This window comes from Parus major, chromosome 20, assembly GCF_001522545.3.
Source record: "Parus major isolate Abel chromosome 20, Parus_major1.1, whole genome shotgun sequence".
NCBI lineage: Eukaryota > Metazoa > Chordata > Aves > Passeriformes > Paridae > Parus > Parus major.
The window spans coordinates 9,849,536-9,867,956 of NC_031788.1; the positions used below are offsets into that span (position 1 = coordinate 9,849,536).

The 18,421-nt window shown below is 54.6% G+C and overlaps 1 protein-coding gene across 1 annotated transcript in view; it reads left to right on the plus strand.

Moving 5' to 3' along the window:
- LAMA5 (laminin subunit alpha 5) overlaps positions 1–18,421 on the plus strand; it is an 85,557-nt gene that overhangs the window by 61,576 nt on the left and 5,560 nt on the right. The window contains exons 26-67 of the mRNA XM_015647572.1: positions 124–277; positions 557–717; positions 1,219–1,327; positions 1,799–1,896; positions 2,398–2,599; positions 2,977–3,103; positions 3,294–3,433; positions 4,182–4,297; positions 4,552–4,763; positions 4,873–5,077; positions 5,230–5,374; positions 5,954–6,094; positions 6,459–6,620; positions 6,750–6,851; positions 6,937–7,020; positions 7,231–7,461; positions 7,899–8,012; positions 8,287–8,414; positions 8,639–8,719; positions 9,123–9,337; positions 9,597–9,697; positions 10,127–10,307; positions 10,538–10,681; positions 10,761–10,912; positions 11,001–11,111; positions 12,013–12,124; positions 12,647–12,817; positions 13,638–13,834; positions 13,921–14,037; positions 14,112–14,266; positions 14,483–14,624; positions 14,853–14,955; positions 15,040–15,153; positions 15,273–15,452; positions 15,779–15,921; positions 16,115–16,291; positions 16,548–16,684; positions 16,764–16,917; positions 17,020–17,153; positions 17,245–17,407; positions 17,876–18,004; positions 18,196–18,347. Coding sequence (XP_015503058.1) covers positions 124–277; positions 557–717; positions 1,219–1,327; positions 1,799–1,896; positions 2,398–2,599; positions 2,977–3,103; positions 3,294–3,433; positions 4,182–4,297; positions 4,552–4,763; positions 4,873–5,077; positions 5,230–5,374; positions 5,954–6,094; positions 6,459–6,620; positions 6,750–6,851; positions 6,937–7,020; positions 7,231–7,461; positions 7,899–8,012; positions 8,287–8,414; positions 8,639–8,719; positions 9,123–9,337; positions 9,597–9,697; positions 10,127–10,307; positions 10,538–10,681; positions 10,761–10,912; positions 11,001–11,111; positions 12,013–12,124; positions 12,647–12,817; positions 13,638–13,834; positions 13,921–14,037; positions 14,112–14,266; positions 14,483–14,624; positions 14,853–14,955; positions 15,040–15,153; positions 15,273–15,452; positions 15,779–15,921; positions 16,115–16,291; positions 16,548–16,684; positions 16,764–16,917; positions 17,020–17,153; positions 17,245–17,407; positions 17,876–18,004; positions 18,196–18,347 — 6,096 coding nt within the window. The remainder of the gene's footprint in view (positions 1–123; positions 278–556; positions 718–1,218; positions 1,328–1,798; positions 1,897–2,397; positions 2,600–2,976; positions 3,104–3,293; positions 3,434–4,181; positions 4,298–4,551; positions 4,764–4,872; positions 5,078–5,229; positions 5,375–5,953; positions 6,095–6,458; positions 6,621–6,749; positions 6,852–6,936; positions 7,021–7,230; positions 7,462–7,898; positions 8,013–8,286; positions 8,415–8,638; positions 8,720–9,122; positions 9,338–9,596; positions 9,698–10,126; positions 10,308–10,537; positions 10,682–10,760; positions 10,913–11,000; positions 11,112–12,012; positions 12,125–12,646; positions 12,818–13,637; positions 13,835–13,920; positions 14,038–14,111; positions 14,267–14,482; positions 14,625–14,852; positions 14,956–15,039; positions 15,154–15,272; positions 15,453–15,778; positions 15,922–16,114; positions 16,292–16,547; positions 16,685–16,763; positions 16,918–17,019; positions 17,154–17,244; positions 17,408–17,875; positions 18,005–18,195; positions 18,348–18,421) is intronic.

The window sequence follows — 18,421 nt, forward strand, 5'->3', positions numbered from 1 at the left end:
GGTCCTCCTGATAGACCAAACCTTTCTGCAGACTTGGCTGGGCCAGGCTGTGTGGGTGCTCTCAACTTTCATAATCATGATTCAACTTTCTGTACTTCACAATTTTTTTCTGTGCGTTTCCAGCTGCCTCTTGTACAAGTACCTGTCCGTGGAGGGCTTCCCTGCCGTGCCAGGGGTGGATGCAGTGTGCAGGCTGGACAACCGGCTCCCCAGGCTGTGTCCCACGGAGCAGCTCACCCCCTCCCACCCCCGGATGGCCACCTGCAGTGGCAGTGATGTGAGTGGCACTTCTGTTTCATCCTTCTCCCAGCCACTGCAGCGCTCACCCTCCTGCCCTCCCTGCCTGGGGCTGGGCAGAAGGTGAGAGAAGGCCTTTACACCCATGCAGCTGTGTGCTTGTGTGCCCTGTTTGAGGCACCCAAACCCAGAGTCTCACATGCAAAGGTTCACAAGGTTTTGATGAGATTGGTTGCGTTGTTCCCTGAGCTGCAGAGGAGGCTGGTTTGTAGCATGGGCATCCTGCACACATTCCCTCAGTCATCCCTCTCTCCTCCAGGTGGAAGTGCAGCTGTCCCTGCCCCTGGCCCAGCCTGGGAAGTACGTGCTGCTGGTGGAATATGCCAACACCAACGCCCTGCAGACAGTGGGCATCGCCGTGAGCTCGCCACACTCAGCCACGCAGCAGGGCACCTTCACCTTCTACCCCTGTGCCTACAGGTAGGGGCACCTCAAGGGAGAAAGGGTCCAGTTCTCTGCCATGGCAAGGACAGCCTCCCCTCCAGGTGAACTTTCTCAGGTTTATCACATAAACAGAGCAAGCTTCGGTGTTGTCCGTCTAAGCTCTGTGTCCAGACTCATTCTAGCTGGACACAGGTTTTAGTGGCTGGCTTTCCTATTCAGGGAAGTGTGTACCTGCCTCTGCCAGGAGATAATCTCTTGCATCTGTTTACAGCTGGATGTGTTGGTAGGGACCTTGACTTAGGGAGTGACCTACAGGCAGGTTTATTGGAGACTGTCTGACTTCAGACTGCAAACTTTGCAGTAGGAAACAAATGTTTGGGGTGTCCTTGGAACTTTGCTCTTTCGAGCAGCCAGAAAAAACAACAAAAGATTTCCAGGGACTTTGTGTAAATCCCCTCAGGACATAGAGCTGGCAGGAGAAGAAATGGGTCATGACCCTGTGCAAGGCTGGCTTCAAAATGTGTGTTTCTCTTACAGTTTCCTTTGTCGAGGGATTGCTGTGGATTCCCAGAGTCAAATGGCAACTTTTGAACTCACCTCAGAGGCCACTGTTCGTTTCACCTCTGATCTGGCTGATTTCTTCCTGGTAAGGCTCCCTCTGAGGGCAGCTCTGTCAACAGCTCACAGGGACCCAGCCTGTAGAAGGGTTTTCTGGTCCTGTTTGGACAGGATGGACAGACATGTTTGGACATATCTGTGTCATGACCAGTCCAAGTGGAGAATGTGGGCAGTGGGGAGTTTTGAGGTAGACCATGGGACTGGGAGTGGGGAGGAGGTGGGGAGAAGCAGCTGTTCTTGCAGAGAGAGCTCTGTAGCAGTGGGGCAGTTCCTTTTTTATCTTGAAGGCATTCCTTGTTTAGCCAAGGATAGAAGAATCCCATCAACATGTGGAGCTTCTAAATGCCATAAGGCTCGTGCCAGGGAATGAGGGGCAGTAAGCAGAGGTGTGGCTACCATGCCTTGGCTGGAATGCCTGATGGCTGGTGGGCACAGGGACTGCTGTGGCTGCAGTGGCAGAGACTGTCACATAACCAGGTGTCTCTCTCTGGTGTGGCAGCACAAAGTGTACCTGATCCCTGCTGCACAGTTCACCATGGAGCTCATCGAGCCGAAGGTGCACTGCATCAGTGTCCATGGCACCTTCTCATCCAACAGGTGAGAGTCTTGGGTCCCCCTTAGCTTTAGCATGAATGGGACTATTTCCAAAAACATTTGCTTGTCCCACTTCCCTCACATTCAGAGACTTTTTAAGTTCTTGATGAAGAAATCTGTAGCTGAAGTGAAGCTCCTTGCTTGTGTCCTCTGAGCATGGACTGGGAGTCAGACTGATGGTCCTGTACCTGAGCCCCACTCTGCCTCCTGGAGCAGACATCAAGTGTCATCCCAAATTGGCATTCCTATGCAAGACACTTGCTGTATCCAGATTTCTGACACTGCTTCAAATAAATATTTGCAGAGGAATTAGCTGGTGCCAGGCTCCCGTTCTTCCTGCTGAGCCTGTACCCCAGAGCCCCAGGGGTGCTGGTAGTGAGCTCTCCCTCAGCAGGCACAAGTTGCAATCCAGCAGGAGTTACAGGGTGTGCTTCCCTGCCAGGACCCAAGAGCCACTCTTTCTTTCTGGAGGTACTCACATCCTGTTTACTCCTTGTTTTTCAGCAGCTCCTGTGTCCCCTCAAGGTTCCTGAAGCTTTCTCAGTCAATCATTTTGGAGGGGGCCCAGGCTCTGCCCATCGCCCCAGAGGTGCCCCTGGCTCAGGCTGTCCATGTGGCTCCAGCTGGGGTGCCAGTGGAGCCTGCTCCTCCTCCTCCCACAGCGATGGACCCCACTGCAGAGCTCATCCTCCTGCAGTCCCCACAGGTAGGGGCACAGACATGGGTTGGGCTGGTTTGCTGGTGCTGTGACACTAGACCACTGAGACAGGATGAAATTTTCCTTACCTGTTGATAAATGCTTTATCAATTAGCATTTTCAGAATTTAATCTGAGCTTTAAACTTCTCCCTGAACCTGTAATTCCTGTGGACTTACCTGTCTTGGCTTTATTCAACCTTGGGATCAGGTGGCAGCATTAGAGGGGAGAGAGTGTGGAGGCATGGAGGGCTTGATTCACTGAATTCTCAAGACCTGGCAGTTGTGCAATAAGAGCACAAATCTATGCAATAATTAAAAAACATCCCAGGTGTGGGTGCAGGTCTCAGACATGGATTTTTGTCTGTGTTCTCCCGTTTTGGGGCAGGCTGCAGTGGTGTTCAACAGCCGGATCCAGACCCTGGGACGCTACGCCTTCATCCTGCACTTCTACCAGCCCAACCACCCCACCTTCCCCGTGGAAGTGCTGATCAATGGTGGGCGCATCTGGCAAGGTGAGAACAGCAGGGACCTGGGGAAGCTGCTGGTTGGCAGAAGCCCTGGAAGTTTTCCATGCCAGAGGATGGCTGTGGGTTCTTTAGGGATTGCAAAAATGGAGCAAGACTGACTTAATCCGTCCAAAGTGGGAGGATGTGATGGGGACTCAAGGGACATGTGAGACCAACACATTTGTTGTCTTTTCAGGTCAGACCAATGCGAATTTCTGCCCACATGGCTACGGTTGCCGGAGCCTGGTGGTTTCTGAGGACCAAATCATCCTGGATGTTACTGATAATGATCTGACTGTGGTTGTTCGAGTGCCGCAGGGCAAGCAGCTGTGGCTGGTGAGCCTCTGTCCAGGAAGCCTCCAGGGCATGCTGGGCAGGCTTCAGCAAAGGGTTTTTCATTGGATTTTTGTCACTGTATGACCACAGGAATGCTTCCCACCATCACTCAGCCTCTGAACCACCCTAGAAAGTTGCAGTCTCCAACCTTAGTGGTGTGGAATTGAGGGCAGAATTTACAGGGGCAGCTTCTGTATATGACAGTGTCCTTCCTTGTCTGGTTTTGATATCAAAACCAGGCAGAGATTGAAGCTGTTACTTTGCATACATAGTTTGTGATAATCCAGAATAAGCCTAGCAATATCTTAAACGTGCATAATACTGTTTGTTCAGGCAGGCCTCATCATGAGAGTAGGTAGCCCTTGTTCTCAGGCAACAGGGCTAGAAGATTGACCAAAATTTGGATAAATGGCTGAAAGAGAACTGGAACCCAGGTGCCTTCATGTGTAGAAATTTCAGATGATAAAGACTTGCATCCCTGCTGAGGCACAGCCAGTGTTGTGTGAGTCTGGGGATATTCAGTCTGGTTTTAGACCAGTGAATTTGTGCTGTTCCTCATGTGGAGCTTTAGGTTAGATGGAACCTGATGGTCAGACCTCAATGAAGAGGTTACTCCTGGTCTTTGAGGTATTTAGTGTGTTATGTTCTGTCCCAGCAAGGCATTAAAGGTGCATTTGGAGTAATTTTGGATGGTGTTTGTCTGTCGGAGCTAAGAGCCTGGCTCACCCAGCTCGCTCTTGCTTTGCAGGATTACATCCTTGTGGTGCCTGAGGACAGCTACACCTCCCAGTACCTGCAGGAGGAACCCCTGGACAAATCCTATGATTTCATCAGCAGCTGTGGCATCAACAGCTTCTACATCAGGTGAGCTGCTTGGCTTTGGGTGCCTGCTTTGCTGTCCACTGGCTGCACACTCCTCAGGGAGCAGCACCCCTTCCCTTCATGTGTGGCAGGGAGGGGGCTGCTGGAGGTTTTCCTTCTGTTGAGCAAACATGGGTATTTGGGAGCTCTCAGTGCCACAGGGCTCTCCCTCCCGTGGCTGCAGGAGATGCTGGCTTTGGGGTGCTGGGGAGGCTGTGGGGATGTGCAGCACTGACTCCTCCCGCCTTCCCCTGCAGCCCCAGCAGCTCCTCGAGGTTCTGCCGCGACTCTGCCATCTCGCTGTCCCTCTTCTACAACAACGGGGCGCAGCCGTGCCGCTGCCACGAGGCCGGGTCACGGGGCAGCCAGTGCCAGCCCTTCGGGGGACAGTGTCCCTGCAAGTCCAACGTCATCGGCCGCGAGTGCTCCCGCTGTGCCACCGGCTACTGGGGCTTCCCCAACTGCAGGCGTGAGTTCTCCCGCTGCGCCTGCCCGGCGCTGGCTCTGTCCATTCCCCACGCTTGCCTCGGGTTCCTGGGTCTGGTCTCCCAAACCCAGCCTCTTTCTGCCCCTTGCAGCCTGTGACTGCGGGACACGTCTCTGTGATGAAGTGACAGGGCAGTGCATCTGTCCTCCCCACACCCTGAAGCCGGAGTGTGTTGTCTGTGAGCCCCAAACCTTCGGCTGCCACCCCCTCATCGGCTGTGAGGACTGCAACTGCTCCCAGCCCGGCGTGCAGGAGCTGACAGAGCCAGGCTGTGACGTGGACAGCGGGCAGTGCAGGTGAGGGAGCCCATCCTGGCGCCGGGGACATCTGGCAGCATCCCTGGTCCCTGCTGGAGTGATGGGACAGCTTGGCAAGCTGAAGGGAGGGAATGTGCAGAATGGGGGTGAGGAAAGCTCTGAAAGCTCTTCTGGCTCTTGTGTCCACCCAGGTGCAAGCCCAACATCATCGGGCGACAGTGTGACCTCTGTGCCCCTGGCTACCACCACTACCCCGAGTGCCGGCGGTGTGACTGCCACCAGGCTGGCACCGAAGCGAGCGTGTGTGACCCGGTCACGGGGCAGTGTCACTGCAAGGTCAGTCCCTCAGGGCCTCCATGTGGTGTCTTTCTCCTTCAGGCTCAACTCTCCTGCTCTGGCAGGGACTGTGTGTGTGCCCAGCCTGCCAGAGGGAGCAGGGAGGCACAAGGAATGTGCCTGAGCTGTGCCTGAGGCCACTCAGGAATGTGCCTGCCTGAGCTGCAGCCAGCCTGTCCCATGGGGTAGTGGGTTCAGAGCACCCTGGAAAGCTCTTACCTCCTCATCCTTCCTGGACATGAAGGTTCACTCTTTGGCTGTCACTGGGGGAGATGGCCAGTCTGAATCCAGCCCTGTGTCTGAGCTTGTTGCAGGTGGAGCTGTCAGCCCTATTTGGCTCCATGTCAGCAAAGTAACTCAAACAGCTTCTTGAGTTGCCTGCTCCAGCCTCTTTGTAGAGCTTACAAGTGCTTCCTCTAGGAGAATCTAATGTTTGGTGGGTGCTGTACAAGCAAACCTGTTTGGGGGACTGCTTTAACATCTTCCAGCACCACAGCATTGTCCTTTGATCACTCAGACAGCCATCACTGAGGCCTTGTGAGAAGCTCCTGAAGCTGTTGAGCTTTGCTTGTCTTTCAGGAAAATGTGGAGGGCCTGAGGTGTGACCAGTGCCGCCTGGGGACATTTTCTTTGGATGCCACCAACCCCAAGGGCTGCACCAAATGTTTCTGCTTTGGTGCGACCGATCGCTGCCGCAGCGCCGAGAAGCACCGAGCTGAGGTGAGAGGGGCTGGGGGCCACCAGAGCCTGCAGGTCAGGTGTGTTCCCATCCACCTGGCTCCCTGCTGCCCTTGAGTCTCTGTCCTGCATTATTAATCCTACTGAAGATACACTGTGAGGAGGGTTATCTGTGACTCCCTGTGCCCCTCTCCTGCTTTCAGCCCCTTTTCCTGGTCTCTGGGGTCTCATGTGGTGGGCGGGGGTGATGATCAGCTTTCCTATGGCTTCATCAGGATGCATGTGAGGTGTGAGCCTGCCTGTTATTCCCCTTTCTGCTGCTCTGGGTCCTGTTCTTCTGGAGCATCAACACCCAAATGCTTTCTGTAACTCCACTAGAAGACCCACAGTTGCTCTTCCCCTCCAGTTTGTCGACATGAATGGGTGGCTCTTGCTGAGCAGCGACCGCCACGAAGTGCCGACAGCTCTGAGCCCACGGGAGCAGCTCGTCACTGCTGACCTCAAAAACCTCCCAGATGCCTACCAGGAGCTCTACTGGGTTGCACCCAGCTCCTACCTTGGGGACCAGGTAAGAGAATAGGGAACCACCTTGACCTCACCAGCAGCCTGACATGGAGGCACTGCTCACACTCCAGTTGAGCACACTCTGTCTTGTCTCAGTGGACTTGCAGCAACGTCTGGGATTTGTCTCCCTCAGGTTTCCTCCTATGGAGGGCACCTTCGCTATGAGCTGCACTCCAACCCTCGCAGGGGCGACGTGTTCATTCCCATGGAGTCCCGGCCAGACGTGATCCTGAAGGTGCAGCCTGAGAAATTCCCTGGTGCTCCCTGCTAGTGCAGGAGCAGGATGAGGTGATGACTGACACTTTCCTTGCTTTTCCCAGGGAAATCAGATGAGCATTATGTTTCTGGAAGGCGCCTACCCGTCCCCAGGGGAGGCTCACAAAGGCCGGCTGCAGCTGGTGGAGGTGAGCTTGCACACAGAAATGAAGTGCTCTCATAATGCAGGAAAGAACAAGACCTCATGCAGACAGAGGGACAGTTGCTTTGAGCTCAGCATCTAGGTGCTGCAGGGCTGATGCAAAGGGGAAAGATTCCAGCAGCAGGGATGTAGAGGCTGGGCTGGATGTTCAGGTGCCTGTGCTTCCTGCCAGTAATGTCAGCTCTCCTCCCACCAGGGTAACTTCAGGCACACAGAGACTCACAACCCTGTGTCCAGAGAGGAGCTCATGATGGTGCTGGCAAACCTGGAGCAGCTGCAGATCCGAGCACTCTTCTCCCAGCTCTCTTCCTCCGTGTCCCTGCACCGTGTGGTGCTGGAGATGGCAACAGACACAGCCACAGGCATCCGTGCCAGCAACGTGGAGCTGTGCTTCTGCCCAGCTAACTACCAGGGAGACTCCTGCCAGGTAAGGGGGATCTGTGCTGTTCAGTCACAGGGGTCACACAGTCATGTTTTGGGTACCAGCTGCCTCCAAGCTGGCTCTTAAAGGCTTCAGTTGAAGTGACAGCTTGGCTCGTTCCAAAGGAAGGAACGTTTCTCTGTCACAACGCCATGCACTTGGGAGAGGCACAGAAGTTTCATCTGCCTTCTTGGAAGGGACATGATGGGGAAATCATTCAGGTGTTGCAGTACCTTGGAATGGGTCCTTCTCTCTGGCCAGTTCTCTCCTGGTTAAAAGGAGCAGGGAGGAACTGCACCGAAAAATCTTCATCCTTGCTTATAATCTTTTCTCCATCAGTACAACCCAGTGGGAATTCTGTCATGGAAACTAATTTAGTTTCTTTGCTTTTCCCAAAAGTATCAGGCTGTTTTTCAGATCTCTGCCTTTTTCTGCCCCCTCAGGAATGTGCTCCAGGTTACTACAGGGACACCAAGGGGCTCTTTCTGGGAAAATGCATCCCCTGCCATTGCAATGGCCACTCAGATCAGTGCCTGCCAGGCTCTGGGATATGCCTTGTAAGTAAACAGTGGGACAGTGTGATATTTTGGAGTTAAGAGGTCTGTAGCATGTGATTCAAAAGCTCTTTACATACTGACTGGGCTGGCAGAACCATACCTGAGTCAGAGCATTGGCTTCACTGTTTCAGTGGAGACCCTGCTCAGGGTCAGCTTAGGGTGCAAGGCAGTTGTGGGAGAGGGGAAGGGCTGAGGCATCCTGATGGAGAGTTTTTAGTGCATCCACCATTCCTTGTTGTCAGTGCTGAGCCCAGGGCTTTCCTTTTCCTTGCAGAACTGCCAGCACAACACAGAGGGAGACCACTGTGAGCGATGCAAGGACGGCTACATGGGCAGCCCCTCTGCCCAAGAGCCCCTGCAGTGTGTTGGGTGCCCATGCCCTCTTTCAGTTGCCTCCAACAAGTAAGCACCTCAGGATGGGATTGCCTGTTTGGCCTCACTGTTTAACCTCTGGAACCACGCTGTGCCCCACCAGGGCAGGTGTCCCAGTGCCAGCCTTGTCCTTGCCCCCAGACCATGTTCATGGCCTCTTCCCCACGGCCCAAACAACCCACAATGAGTGAGCAGCTCCCCTGGCACCACATCAGGAGTAACTGCTCCTCCCTGTGTCCCCATTCTCATTTCAGTTTTGCTGTTGGCTGTGTCCACAAGGGTTCCAACATGCAGTGCCTCTGCAAGCCAGGCTACGCTGGACCAAACTGTGAGCGGTAAGGGAGTGGCAGCCGTGTTTGGGGGGCCTCAGACACTAACCCTGTACAGCCACTGCTGTGGCAGAGAAGCTGTCTGCTTAAGGACTGCAGCAAAAACAGTTGGCTCTGCCCCTGTGTGCTTTGTTCTGCCAGCATTTCCCTCAGTCCTTTTCAGCCTGCAAATACCCAGCTGCTGAAATCCTGTTACCGTGGGTGTGTGACTTAGGTGTGCTTTGCCATGACTTGCAGCCTGTGATAAAGGCACCTTTCTGAGTTATCACGAGGCAAAACACTGAGATCCCTGAGGGCTGCAGCAGTTACAAGTGTTGGATGCTCACACCGTTCCAGTTGTGCAACTCCAGTGCACGGTGCAGGCGTGAGCCGCAGGATCCTCACTCCGTTGTAACTTGTGTTTCTCCAGGTGTGCCCCGGGATACTACGGCAACCCCCTGGTGATTGGCAGCTCGTGCCAGCCCTGTGACTGCAGTGGGAACACGGATCCCAACATGCTGTTCAGCACCTGTGACTCCCTGACAGGCGCCTGCTCAGGCTGCATGCACCACACGGCCGGCCCGCGCTGCGAGCTCTGCGCACCCGGCTACTATGGGGATGCCGTGGTAGCCAAGAACTGCACACGTGAGTGGGGCTGGCAGCCAGCCCAGGGGCAAGGGGAGCACTTCCCAGCACTGCTCCTCTCTCTCTGAGGAACAGCAGCCCTAATGCAGCTTGCAGAAGGGGCCATGGGAATAAGTTGTTGTGAGAAGCAAATGGAAAGAGGCTCTGTCTTAACTTTGACTGGTAGATAAGGGGGAAAGAGGCTTCCCTGTCAGCAGTAAGTGTTGTGAGTGGCTGACAGGCTCTTCAGTGTAATACTGGCTGTATTTTATCCTGGCAGAGTGCAACTGTTCGCCTTGTGGGACTGACTCCTGCCATCCACAGACTGGCCAGTGCTTCTGCAAGACTGGAGTGACAGGCCAGCACTGTGACCGCTGCGAGGTGAGGGTCACCTGGCTGCTGGGATGGTGCCTGTCCATGTCATGGGGATGGGGACAGCCCTGGTGTGTCATCCCCCAGGCCTGTGAGCAGAGCAGGGCTGGCTGCCAGCTGGTGAAGGCTGCATTTGCTCCAGCTGTACTGTACATGGCAAAAGCCGATTAAAGATCTGGCAGCAAGCAGTGGAGGCATCAATTGGGAATCTGCAGTGAACGCCATATTCCTCAGTGATCCAGCTTGGGCAAGGGCAGGTTCACAGGGCAGTGCCATGATGTGTCTGTGTTCTCGCTGCAGCTCCACATCTTTATCATGTTACTTTGAGTTTTGTGGCTCTCAAAACACACCCAGAAAGGAAAGCCTGGGTCCCCCATCACTGACCCAGGAGAGAGGCACACTTGCTGACCAGGGCATCCTTGTCCTGCTTTTCCCTAGGAGGGATCCTACGGCTTTGAGGGATGCTCGGGCTGCCGGAGGTGTGACTGTGACGTGGGTGCCGTGGGGAGCAGCTGCCACGTGCAGAGCGGCCAGTGCAGCTGTCTGCCTGGCGTCAGCGGCGCGCGCTGCCACCAGTGCGCCCCGGGCTACTGGGGCTTCGGCCAGCACGGCTGCACAAGTGAGTGGGGGGTCCCAGCCAGGGACACTGGGACAGGGCTGTGCTGCTGGTCCAGCTGTTGAAGGCAGAAAACAGCTGGCAGCTGTCTGAGGGCCTGTACACGTCGCTGCATTGCGCAGGGAAGCCCTGGCAGCGGCGTGTGGGTGAGCACAGCTGGAATAAAACTGCTCCTTCCCCTCTCTCCAGAGTGGTGAAAGCACAAAATGATTCTCTGTTACTCAACCCTGCAGAGTGTGAGTGCAGAGGGGGCTCCTGTGACCCTCGCACTGGGGAGTGCACGTGCCCCAGCGGGCTCACGGGGAAGCAGTGTGACGTCTGCCTGCGCGAGCACGAGGTCCTGGTGGCAAACGGCCCTGACAGCATGAAGTGTGAAGGTCTGTGTCCCACTGTCCTGGGGAAAGAGGGGAGGAAGCCCAGGAGAGGGCCTGTGCTGACTGCTGTGTTCCTCTGCAGTGTGTGACAGCTGTGTCCTGCTCCTGCTGGAGGACCTGCAGAGCATTGAGATGTCCTTCCCGTCCATCCGCGGCCAGCTGGTCACCCTCAACGCCAGCTCCATCGCCTGGGCTCGCCTCCACGGCCTCAACGGCACCATAATGACCATTGCTGTATGTGGAAGGTTTCACATCACCTCCTGCCCATGTTCCCTGGCCAGTTGGCCTGATTTAGCCTCTTGTTTTTTTTTTTATTTCCTAGAACCAGCTCCGTGAGTACCACCGAGCCATGAGCAGGGTCAGGCAAAGGGCTGATGAGCTGGAGGATGAGAACATGGACCTCACACAGGACCTGAATGCACTGCAGCACAAAGTAGGGTATTTCTCCATCTTTCTTTGCCAGAACACAAGTCCCCCTTTTACCAAACCAAGGGCTTTGAAGGCTGTGGGGAGCTTAGTTCAGACAGGTTGGATCTTCTGCTCGACCAGAGCTAAGTTGCAGTGTTATGTGCTCGAGCTGGATTACCTGCTTTTCTCCCTTAGAGAGCTGTTAAACATCTCTTGATAGTGGTAGTTTTTGATTTACTGCTTGCTTTTGAGGTGGCTACAACTTTAAGCAGTAAAAGTAAATTCAATCAAGTATCATTTATAGAAGATATATCTATCATTTATAGAAGGGGCATACAGGTAAGGAACATAAAACATTTGGGTCCATTATGGATGGAATCTATATCCAGTCTAAAACCTAGTAGTTGTGTCTTCAGAGAACTTAAAAAGTGAGCAAGGTTTGATTTGATTTGATTTGATTTGATTTATAAACTGCTTAAGTGCTTCTAATCTTAGGGAGAGGGAAAAATCTCCACTTGATGACATAGCTCCCCAGAGAGCTGCAAAGACAAACTGCCCCTGTGTGTTACCAACAGCCAGACTGCAGCCCCTTGTCTCTTGATCAGGACCCAGGTGTGCCTGGCTCCAGGCTTTGGGGCTTGTCCTGAGTTAAGAGCACAGAACAGTGCTGAACTCTCTGGTGTTGGGATTGTTCCAGTGTCCAGAGCTTAGTGCATTGGAGCTGTATTTAATACTTGTGCTTCTCTGAAGGTGCTAAGTAAGATCATCCTTCAGTGCATTGTAGGACAGCAGCATGGGGCAGGCTCGTTCAAGGACCTCACAAGCTGCACATTCCCAAGCCTTGTGTGCCTTTTGGGAGCAACACATCTGACAAATCACATGAAATACCATCTCATACTCAGGCTAAACCAGTGTTTTTGTTGCAGATGACCATGACTCACAGAGAGGCGAGTCGTGTTGAGCAGCACACGAGGGACATGTACCAGAGGGGGGAACAGCTCCTGCTGCACATCCAGAGCATCCAGAGGGACATTGCAGGCATGTCAAGAAGGGTCTTCACTTCGGGGTTTTTTCACTGTCATATGTCATGCTCTTGGTTTCAGCCACTGCCAAGTACTGCAGTGCTTTAAAAAAGCCATGGAGAGAGCAAGGGAAAATGCAAATTAAGATCCCTGCAGAATCCCAGTTTTTACTCTGACCAGGCTTATTGTGAGTCTCAGCTGCTTGGCTAAACACAAGTCTGGGGAAAAACCAAATTAAACTTCCACAAATGTTACTAAAATGCATTAAACAGGGGCAGTCTTCACTGCAGCTTCAGGAGAGATTGAGCAAAACAGAGTGGCTGGATCTGGGAGAGGAGACAAAGCCAGAGACGGATGCTCAGGATGTAGTGTGTGTTACTGGTGGTGCCAAGGAGGCAGAAACATGGGGCACTGCCTCTGGGTGATCTCAAGCAGTTTGCTGCCTGGAAGCTGTCCGTGGTCTGTGAGGAGAAGGACCTGAGGGAATTGTGAAGGACCTGGTTTGGTCAGTGTGTCAGGGGCTGTGGTTTCTCTGCAGACCTGCTGCGGCAGATGGCCAGGTTCGGGGCAGCGAACGCCACCACCACGTCCAGCGAGGAGCTCCGGCAGAAGATGGCTGAGGTGGAAAGGATGCTGAGGGAGATGAAGGAGAGGAGCCTGGGAGCCCAGGAAGAGCTGGCAAGGCGTGAGCACGAGGAGGCACAGAAGTGTGAGTCCAGCTCAATGGCCCAGGGCTGCCCAGATCCTGCTGGGTCTGGCTTGGAGCTCACACAGACACTGCACATCATGGTCGTGTTTAGAGAGCACTGTTAAAAACCAAGCACCTCAGCAATTTTAAAAGGAGTTTCAGAGTCCCCTGTGACACTCAGCAGGATAATTTGTAGTTCCTTTTCCCTTAAGGCAGAACTAACTGGGTAGTTCTGTTTGATGAACAAAAATGACAACACTTAGAACCAGGAATCACCATTATTATGTGATGTATTCACACCACACATGGATGGGAATAAATCACACCATGTTTCTTACTATTTGCTGTCCCCATTAGAGTAACAGCCAGCTGCCAGCACCCACAGTAGCTGTGCTGTCCTGGGGGCATCCTTGCAGGAGTGAGAGCAGTGAGCCCAAGCAGGGATGCTGGCACTGCAGGAAGAGAACACTTCTGATTAACAGGCCCTGTCAAAACAACTTGGCAGCTAAAAGCTGGAATTACAAAGTGGTTCTTGTTGGAAATAAGTAATTTTTCACAGTGGAAGTAATCAAGGTCTTAGGTGGGGTTGCTCCATCATCTGGAGCTTTTCAGGCATGGCTGTGTCTTCGAAAGAGATCCCATCTCTCACCAGCATTGAGGGTTTGGAGACAGTCAGGGGCAAGATCATGTGCTATCTAGGCTGAGAAGGAGGGAGGGATGGAAGGTGGTCACTTCTGGCCTTGATACGTGCCTAGTGAGAGCAGGAGCCAGGCTTTAGAGGCACAGAAAGAGTCTGTTTAGCACAGGAAGGAGAACTGAGTTGTCATCCCCCCCTCCCCAGTGCTGCACCGGGTGAGGAGCGAGCTGCACGCCCGCTGGCAGTCCAACCAGGACCTGGTGAGCAGCATCCAGGAGCGGCTGGCCCAGCACAGCTCCCAGCTCATGGATCTGCGCGATGCCCTCAACGAGGCCGTCAACAAAACCAGGCAGACAGAGGACTTGAACAGCCTGAACCAAAACAACCTGGAGGAGAGTCAGGTAGATCTTCACCACATTCCTGGCCATGCAGTGAGGAGTGGCTGTCCCAGCCCTGCTGGTCCCTAACCCTGACTCTTTGTGTCCAGCAAAAGAGCCAGGAGCTCCAAAAGCAGCATGTGCTGGTGCAGGAGACCCTGCAGATGGCCAAGGACGCCCTTGCCCAGATCTCTGACTTCCTGCAGATGATGGAGCGTGCAAAGGAGGTGAGTGTCAGAGACACTTTGGCGTAGGCAGAGGGAGGTGTGGCAGTCCTCAGCAGTGACAGGTGTCCTTGCAGGCGTACGAGAAGCTGGCGGCGCTGCTGGATGGGGCGAAGCTGCCCCTGACCGAGCGGGTCAAGAAGTTCTCCCCGGCCAGCAGCAAGATCCCCATCGTGGAGCAGGCAGAGGAGCACGCCCGGCTCCTGGATGAACTCGCAAGGAACCTGTCTGGGTGAGGCACCTGTCCTGACCCTCTCTAGTCAGGCTGTGTCCTACCAGAGCTGGGGAAACTGCAGCCCCGCTATGGCAGGGAACAGCAGAGTATCACCTCCAGTTTTCTACTGGAGGCACACATTGTGCTGAGGAGCCCAGAGGGGTTTGTGTGTGGGAGCATGGACAAGAGCCTGAGTGTTCTCCATGGTCTTGATGGCTTCATCTTCCAACACAGCATTATCCAGGACACAAACCAGGATGGCTTTATCCAGCGGGCGGTCGATGCCTCCAATGCCTACGCCAGCATCATTGAAGCTGTGAGAAAAGCAGAGCAAGCAGCCCATGATGCTGACAAGGCAGCCAGCGAGGCCCTGAGGGTACGTGCTGTGGGGAGCCCTGTAAAGACAGGCAAAGAACAAACTCCCTTCCCTCTGGCCCGTGGGCCCTGTGCTCTGTCTCTGAGAGCAGAGTCTGCCACAGCTGGGGCCAGAGTCAGTTTGGGTCTCCCTGTCACACCCCACTGCAGTTGTCTGAATGAGCATTTTTGTGTGCAGTCAGAGCCAGAGATTTGAATTCCTCTTCAGAGTCCCATGTTTGTTTCACAGAATGTCATATCAGAAGACCTTGGGGCCACCTCTAGAACCCTGAAGAGGAACAGTAGCAGGCTGGAGGAGGCTGCGAGGAGACAGCAGAGCAAACTCAATGGAGGTGAGAGAGTCTTCTCACAGGATCTGATGTCCTTTGGGCTGGATTGAGCTGCAGCAAACAGCATGTGCATTTCTTTAATTGCAGCTATTAAAGGCACTCTGCAGACAGCAAAGGACAAGCTGGCTGACCTCCGTGCACGGAAGGAGCAGCTCCTGACCCAGCTCCAGGCTGTGCAGGACATGCTGGGCAGGGAGCAAGGTTTGTTCTGGGGTAGCTGGGCTGATTCTCTCTCTGCTCCCTTCTCTGTGCATTGACTGTGACCCAAGGGTGTTTCCTGCCTGCTCCTGGACACCTCAGAGATATTTCTTTCTTCACAGAGGACACAAAGGACACAATCCAGAATGCCAAAGCAGCTGCTGCTGAGGCCAACGAAACAGCTGCAAGAGTGGAGGATACCTTGAGCAGCATGAAGAAGAACCTGGATGAGTGGAAAGACCAGTATGGAGGCCTCAGAAATGAAGATCTGAACCAGGCAGTCCAGGATGCCAGGAAATCTGGTGAGTGCTGAGCCTGGTGTGCTGTCTGCATGCACAGATACCCCCAGAGCTCCAGGTCAAGAGCAGAGGGAGGTAGCCAATACTGGATGCTTTAAGTCGTGGTCCTTTTATTTTAACCTCTCCTGCAATGTCTGTATCACCTGTAGCTTTACTGCAGGAGGTACTGGGGCATTCTCAGACCCCCTCAAGGCTGATGGATTTAGGGGGGATCTCTCTGTGACTGCTCCCAGCTACCACTGCTGTGACTTACATTTCTCAAACTGCCTGAATTTCACATTTCCCTTCCTTTCTAACCTCCAAAACTCCTGGCTCCTCTTCAACCCCAGTGTCCAGCCTGGAAAGCACCATTCCTCTGCTGCTGGAGAAGCTGAGCAGCCTGGAGAACAGGAGGAACAAAAATGCCACTGTGTCAGAGAACATCGTGAGGATCCGGCAGCTCATCACACAGGCGAGGAACGCCGCCAGCAAGGTGAGCTCAGGGGGGAGAGTGAGGGCTGGGCACGGTGTGCTGCGGGCCTGGGGTGCAGGAGGGCTTACCTGAGGGTAGCATGCAAAGGGGAGGGTGTTTGGGGCCCTTTCTTGTGGGGTTTGGTAGAACTGGCAGTGACCAGACAGGTGGCAGCGGGTTCAGTGCCACAAGGGCTGCACTTCTCTCCCTACAGGTGAAAGTGCCCATGAAGTTCAACGGCAGCTCAGGGGTGCAGGTCCGGATGCCCAGCAATCTGCAGGATTTAGCAGCCTACACATCCCTCAAATTCTACATCCAAAACCCCGAGCCCAGGAGCCGGCAGGACGGGGCAGAGGAGGGGCGGTTCGTGTTGTACCTGGGCAGCCAAGAGGTGAGATGGGGCCAGAGGGTGGAGTGAGCCCTTGGTGCATCAATGATGTCCATGCCCATGATGTCATGTCCATGTCCATGCCCCTCACCTTGTCCCTGGGTGTCTTTGTGGGGATCACAGATCCCCTGGATGCAGCTGTCAGCCTGGGTGGGGAGTAGAATAGGGGCTGTTTGTCCAGTGCAGCCCTGGGAGCATCAGGGAGAGCTCCTGCCTGTCCCAAATGCCAACACGAAGCCCTGTCTCTCCCCGAGTTCAGGCCACTGGAGACTACCTGGGCATTGTGCTCAAGGACCACAGAGTGCATTGGATCTACAAACTGGGAGATGAGGAACCAACCTCCCTGAGTGTCGACGAGGATATCGGGGAGCAGTTTGTCACCATCAGCATCAACAGGTAGGGCCTTTGCTCAGGGAGGGCAGGGTTTGCTCCTTTGGGGGCCTCCCCTGGCCTTGACCATCCCTCCCTGCTGCAGGATCCTGCAGTACGGACACATGTCGGTGATCGTGGAGAGGCAGAGGGTGCACGAGATCAAGGGAGACAGCGTGGCCAAGGGAGAGCAGGGGCTGCTCAACCTGGACCCGCACAACGTGGTCTTCTACGTGGGGGGCTACCCCTCCAGCTTCACGGTGAGGCAGGGACGGGGGAGCGGGCTTTAGGAGGTGTCAGCGATGCCTTTGGAGGTTCTTACAGGAGGGAAAACCTGTTAAACTGTTGGGTTTCATTCCCAGCCTCCTCCTGCTTTGCGCTATCCCAACTACCGCGGGTGCCTGGAGCTGGACACGCTGAACGAGGAGGTGGTGAGCCTGTACAACTTCCAGCACACCTTTGAGCTGGACACGGCTGCCGAGAAACCCTGCGCGAGGTGGGCAGTCCTGCTCCAGGGCACTGACCTCAGCTCTGCGTGCTCCAGGCCTGGCAGACAGCTTGGGATTGATGCCTCTTGTGTGTCTCAGGTCCAAGTCCACAGGAGACCCCTGGCTCACTGACGGCTCCTACTTCGATGGCACCGGTTACGCGGAGATCAAGTTTGAGAGTCAGTTCGGCACGACCAAGCGCTTCGAGCAGGAGATCCGGGTGGTCTCCTACAATGGCATCATCTTCTTCCTGGAGAACCAGGCAGGTGCTTGCTCCCCTGGGGAGCCTTCATCCCTCAGTGGGTGGGCTGGGACAATCCCAGGCCTGCTTGCTGGCGTTCCCAGTTCGGGACAGTGGGGAGAGGAGAGCTTTGGAGATCTCAGGGCTGCTTGGAGCAGGATTGCAGCACTGTTGTTAAAAGCCATGAGAGGATTGCACTCAAACCTCTCAGCAGTTACTTGGCTGGTGCTGGAAGGGCTCCCCAGAACTTGGAGACCATCCAAGCTGGGCCACGGTTCACTGGCACAGGCAGTGCTGCAAGGAACTTTTCCAGCTTGCAGTGTTAACCTTGTGCCCCAGCACAGGGCTGCTGTTTGAAGATAAATCCCAAATAACTGTGACCAGGGCACTGGAAGTGGGACCTGCTCCCACCAGTGGTAAAGGGCAGGTGGGCTCAGTGCCACAGGTGCATCCTGGATACCTGCTGAGTGTCCATCCTGCCTCCCCCAGGGTCAGTTCCTGTGTCTGGCCATCCGGGATGGGAAGCTGGCTCTTTACTATGATTTCAGCTCTGGCCTGGAGATGGCAAAACCAAGCAACTCCTCCTTCCTCACCATCAGCAGCACCACAAACAAAGCGGTAAGAGGGAACATGGCTCACTTGGAGGGAGGGCTCCTCAGGCAGGGTGAGGAGGAACATGGACCCTTGTTTTTGAGGGGGGGAAGGGCTGCAAGTTTTTTTCCTTGAGCCATTAACTAGACACTTTGTCCTGCCCCCTGTAATGGACAGACTGCCCCAGACTGATGGACCATTTCTCACTCTGTCTCCAGATCCAGATTTTCCTCCTCAAAATGAACAACAAGAAGCGCATCCTGGTGCGTGTGGAGCGCCTCACCATCTTTGTGGTGGAGCAGGAGAACTCCCTGGAGAACGCTGTCTCCTACTACCTGGGAGGTGTGCCCCCAGCTGTGCTGCCCCCCAGGTGGGTCCAGCCTGCAGTGGGGTGGGACAATCAGCACGTTCCCCTCGAGTCCCTGGTGGTGGCCCTGGCGCTTT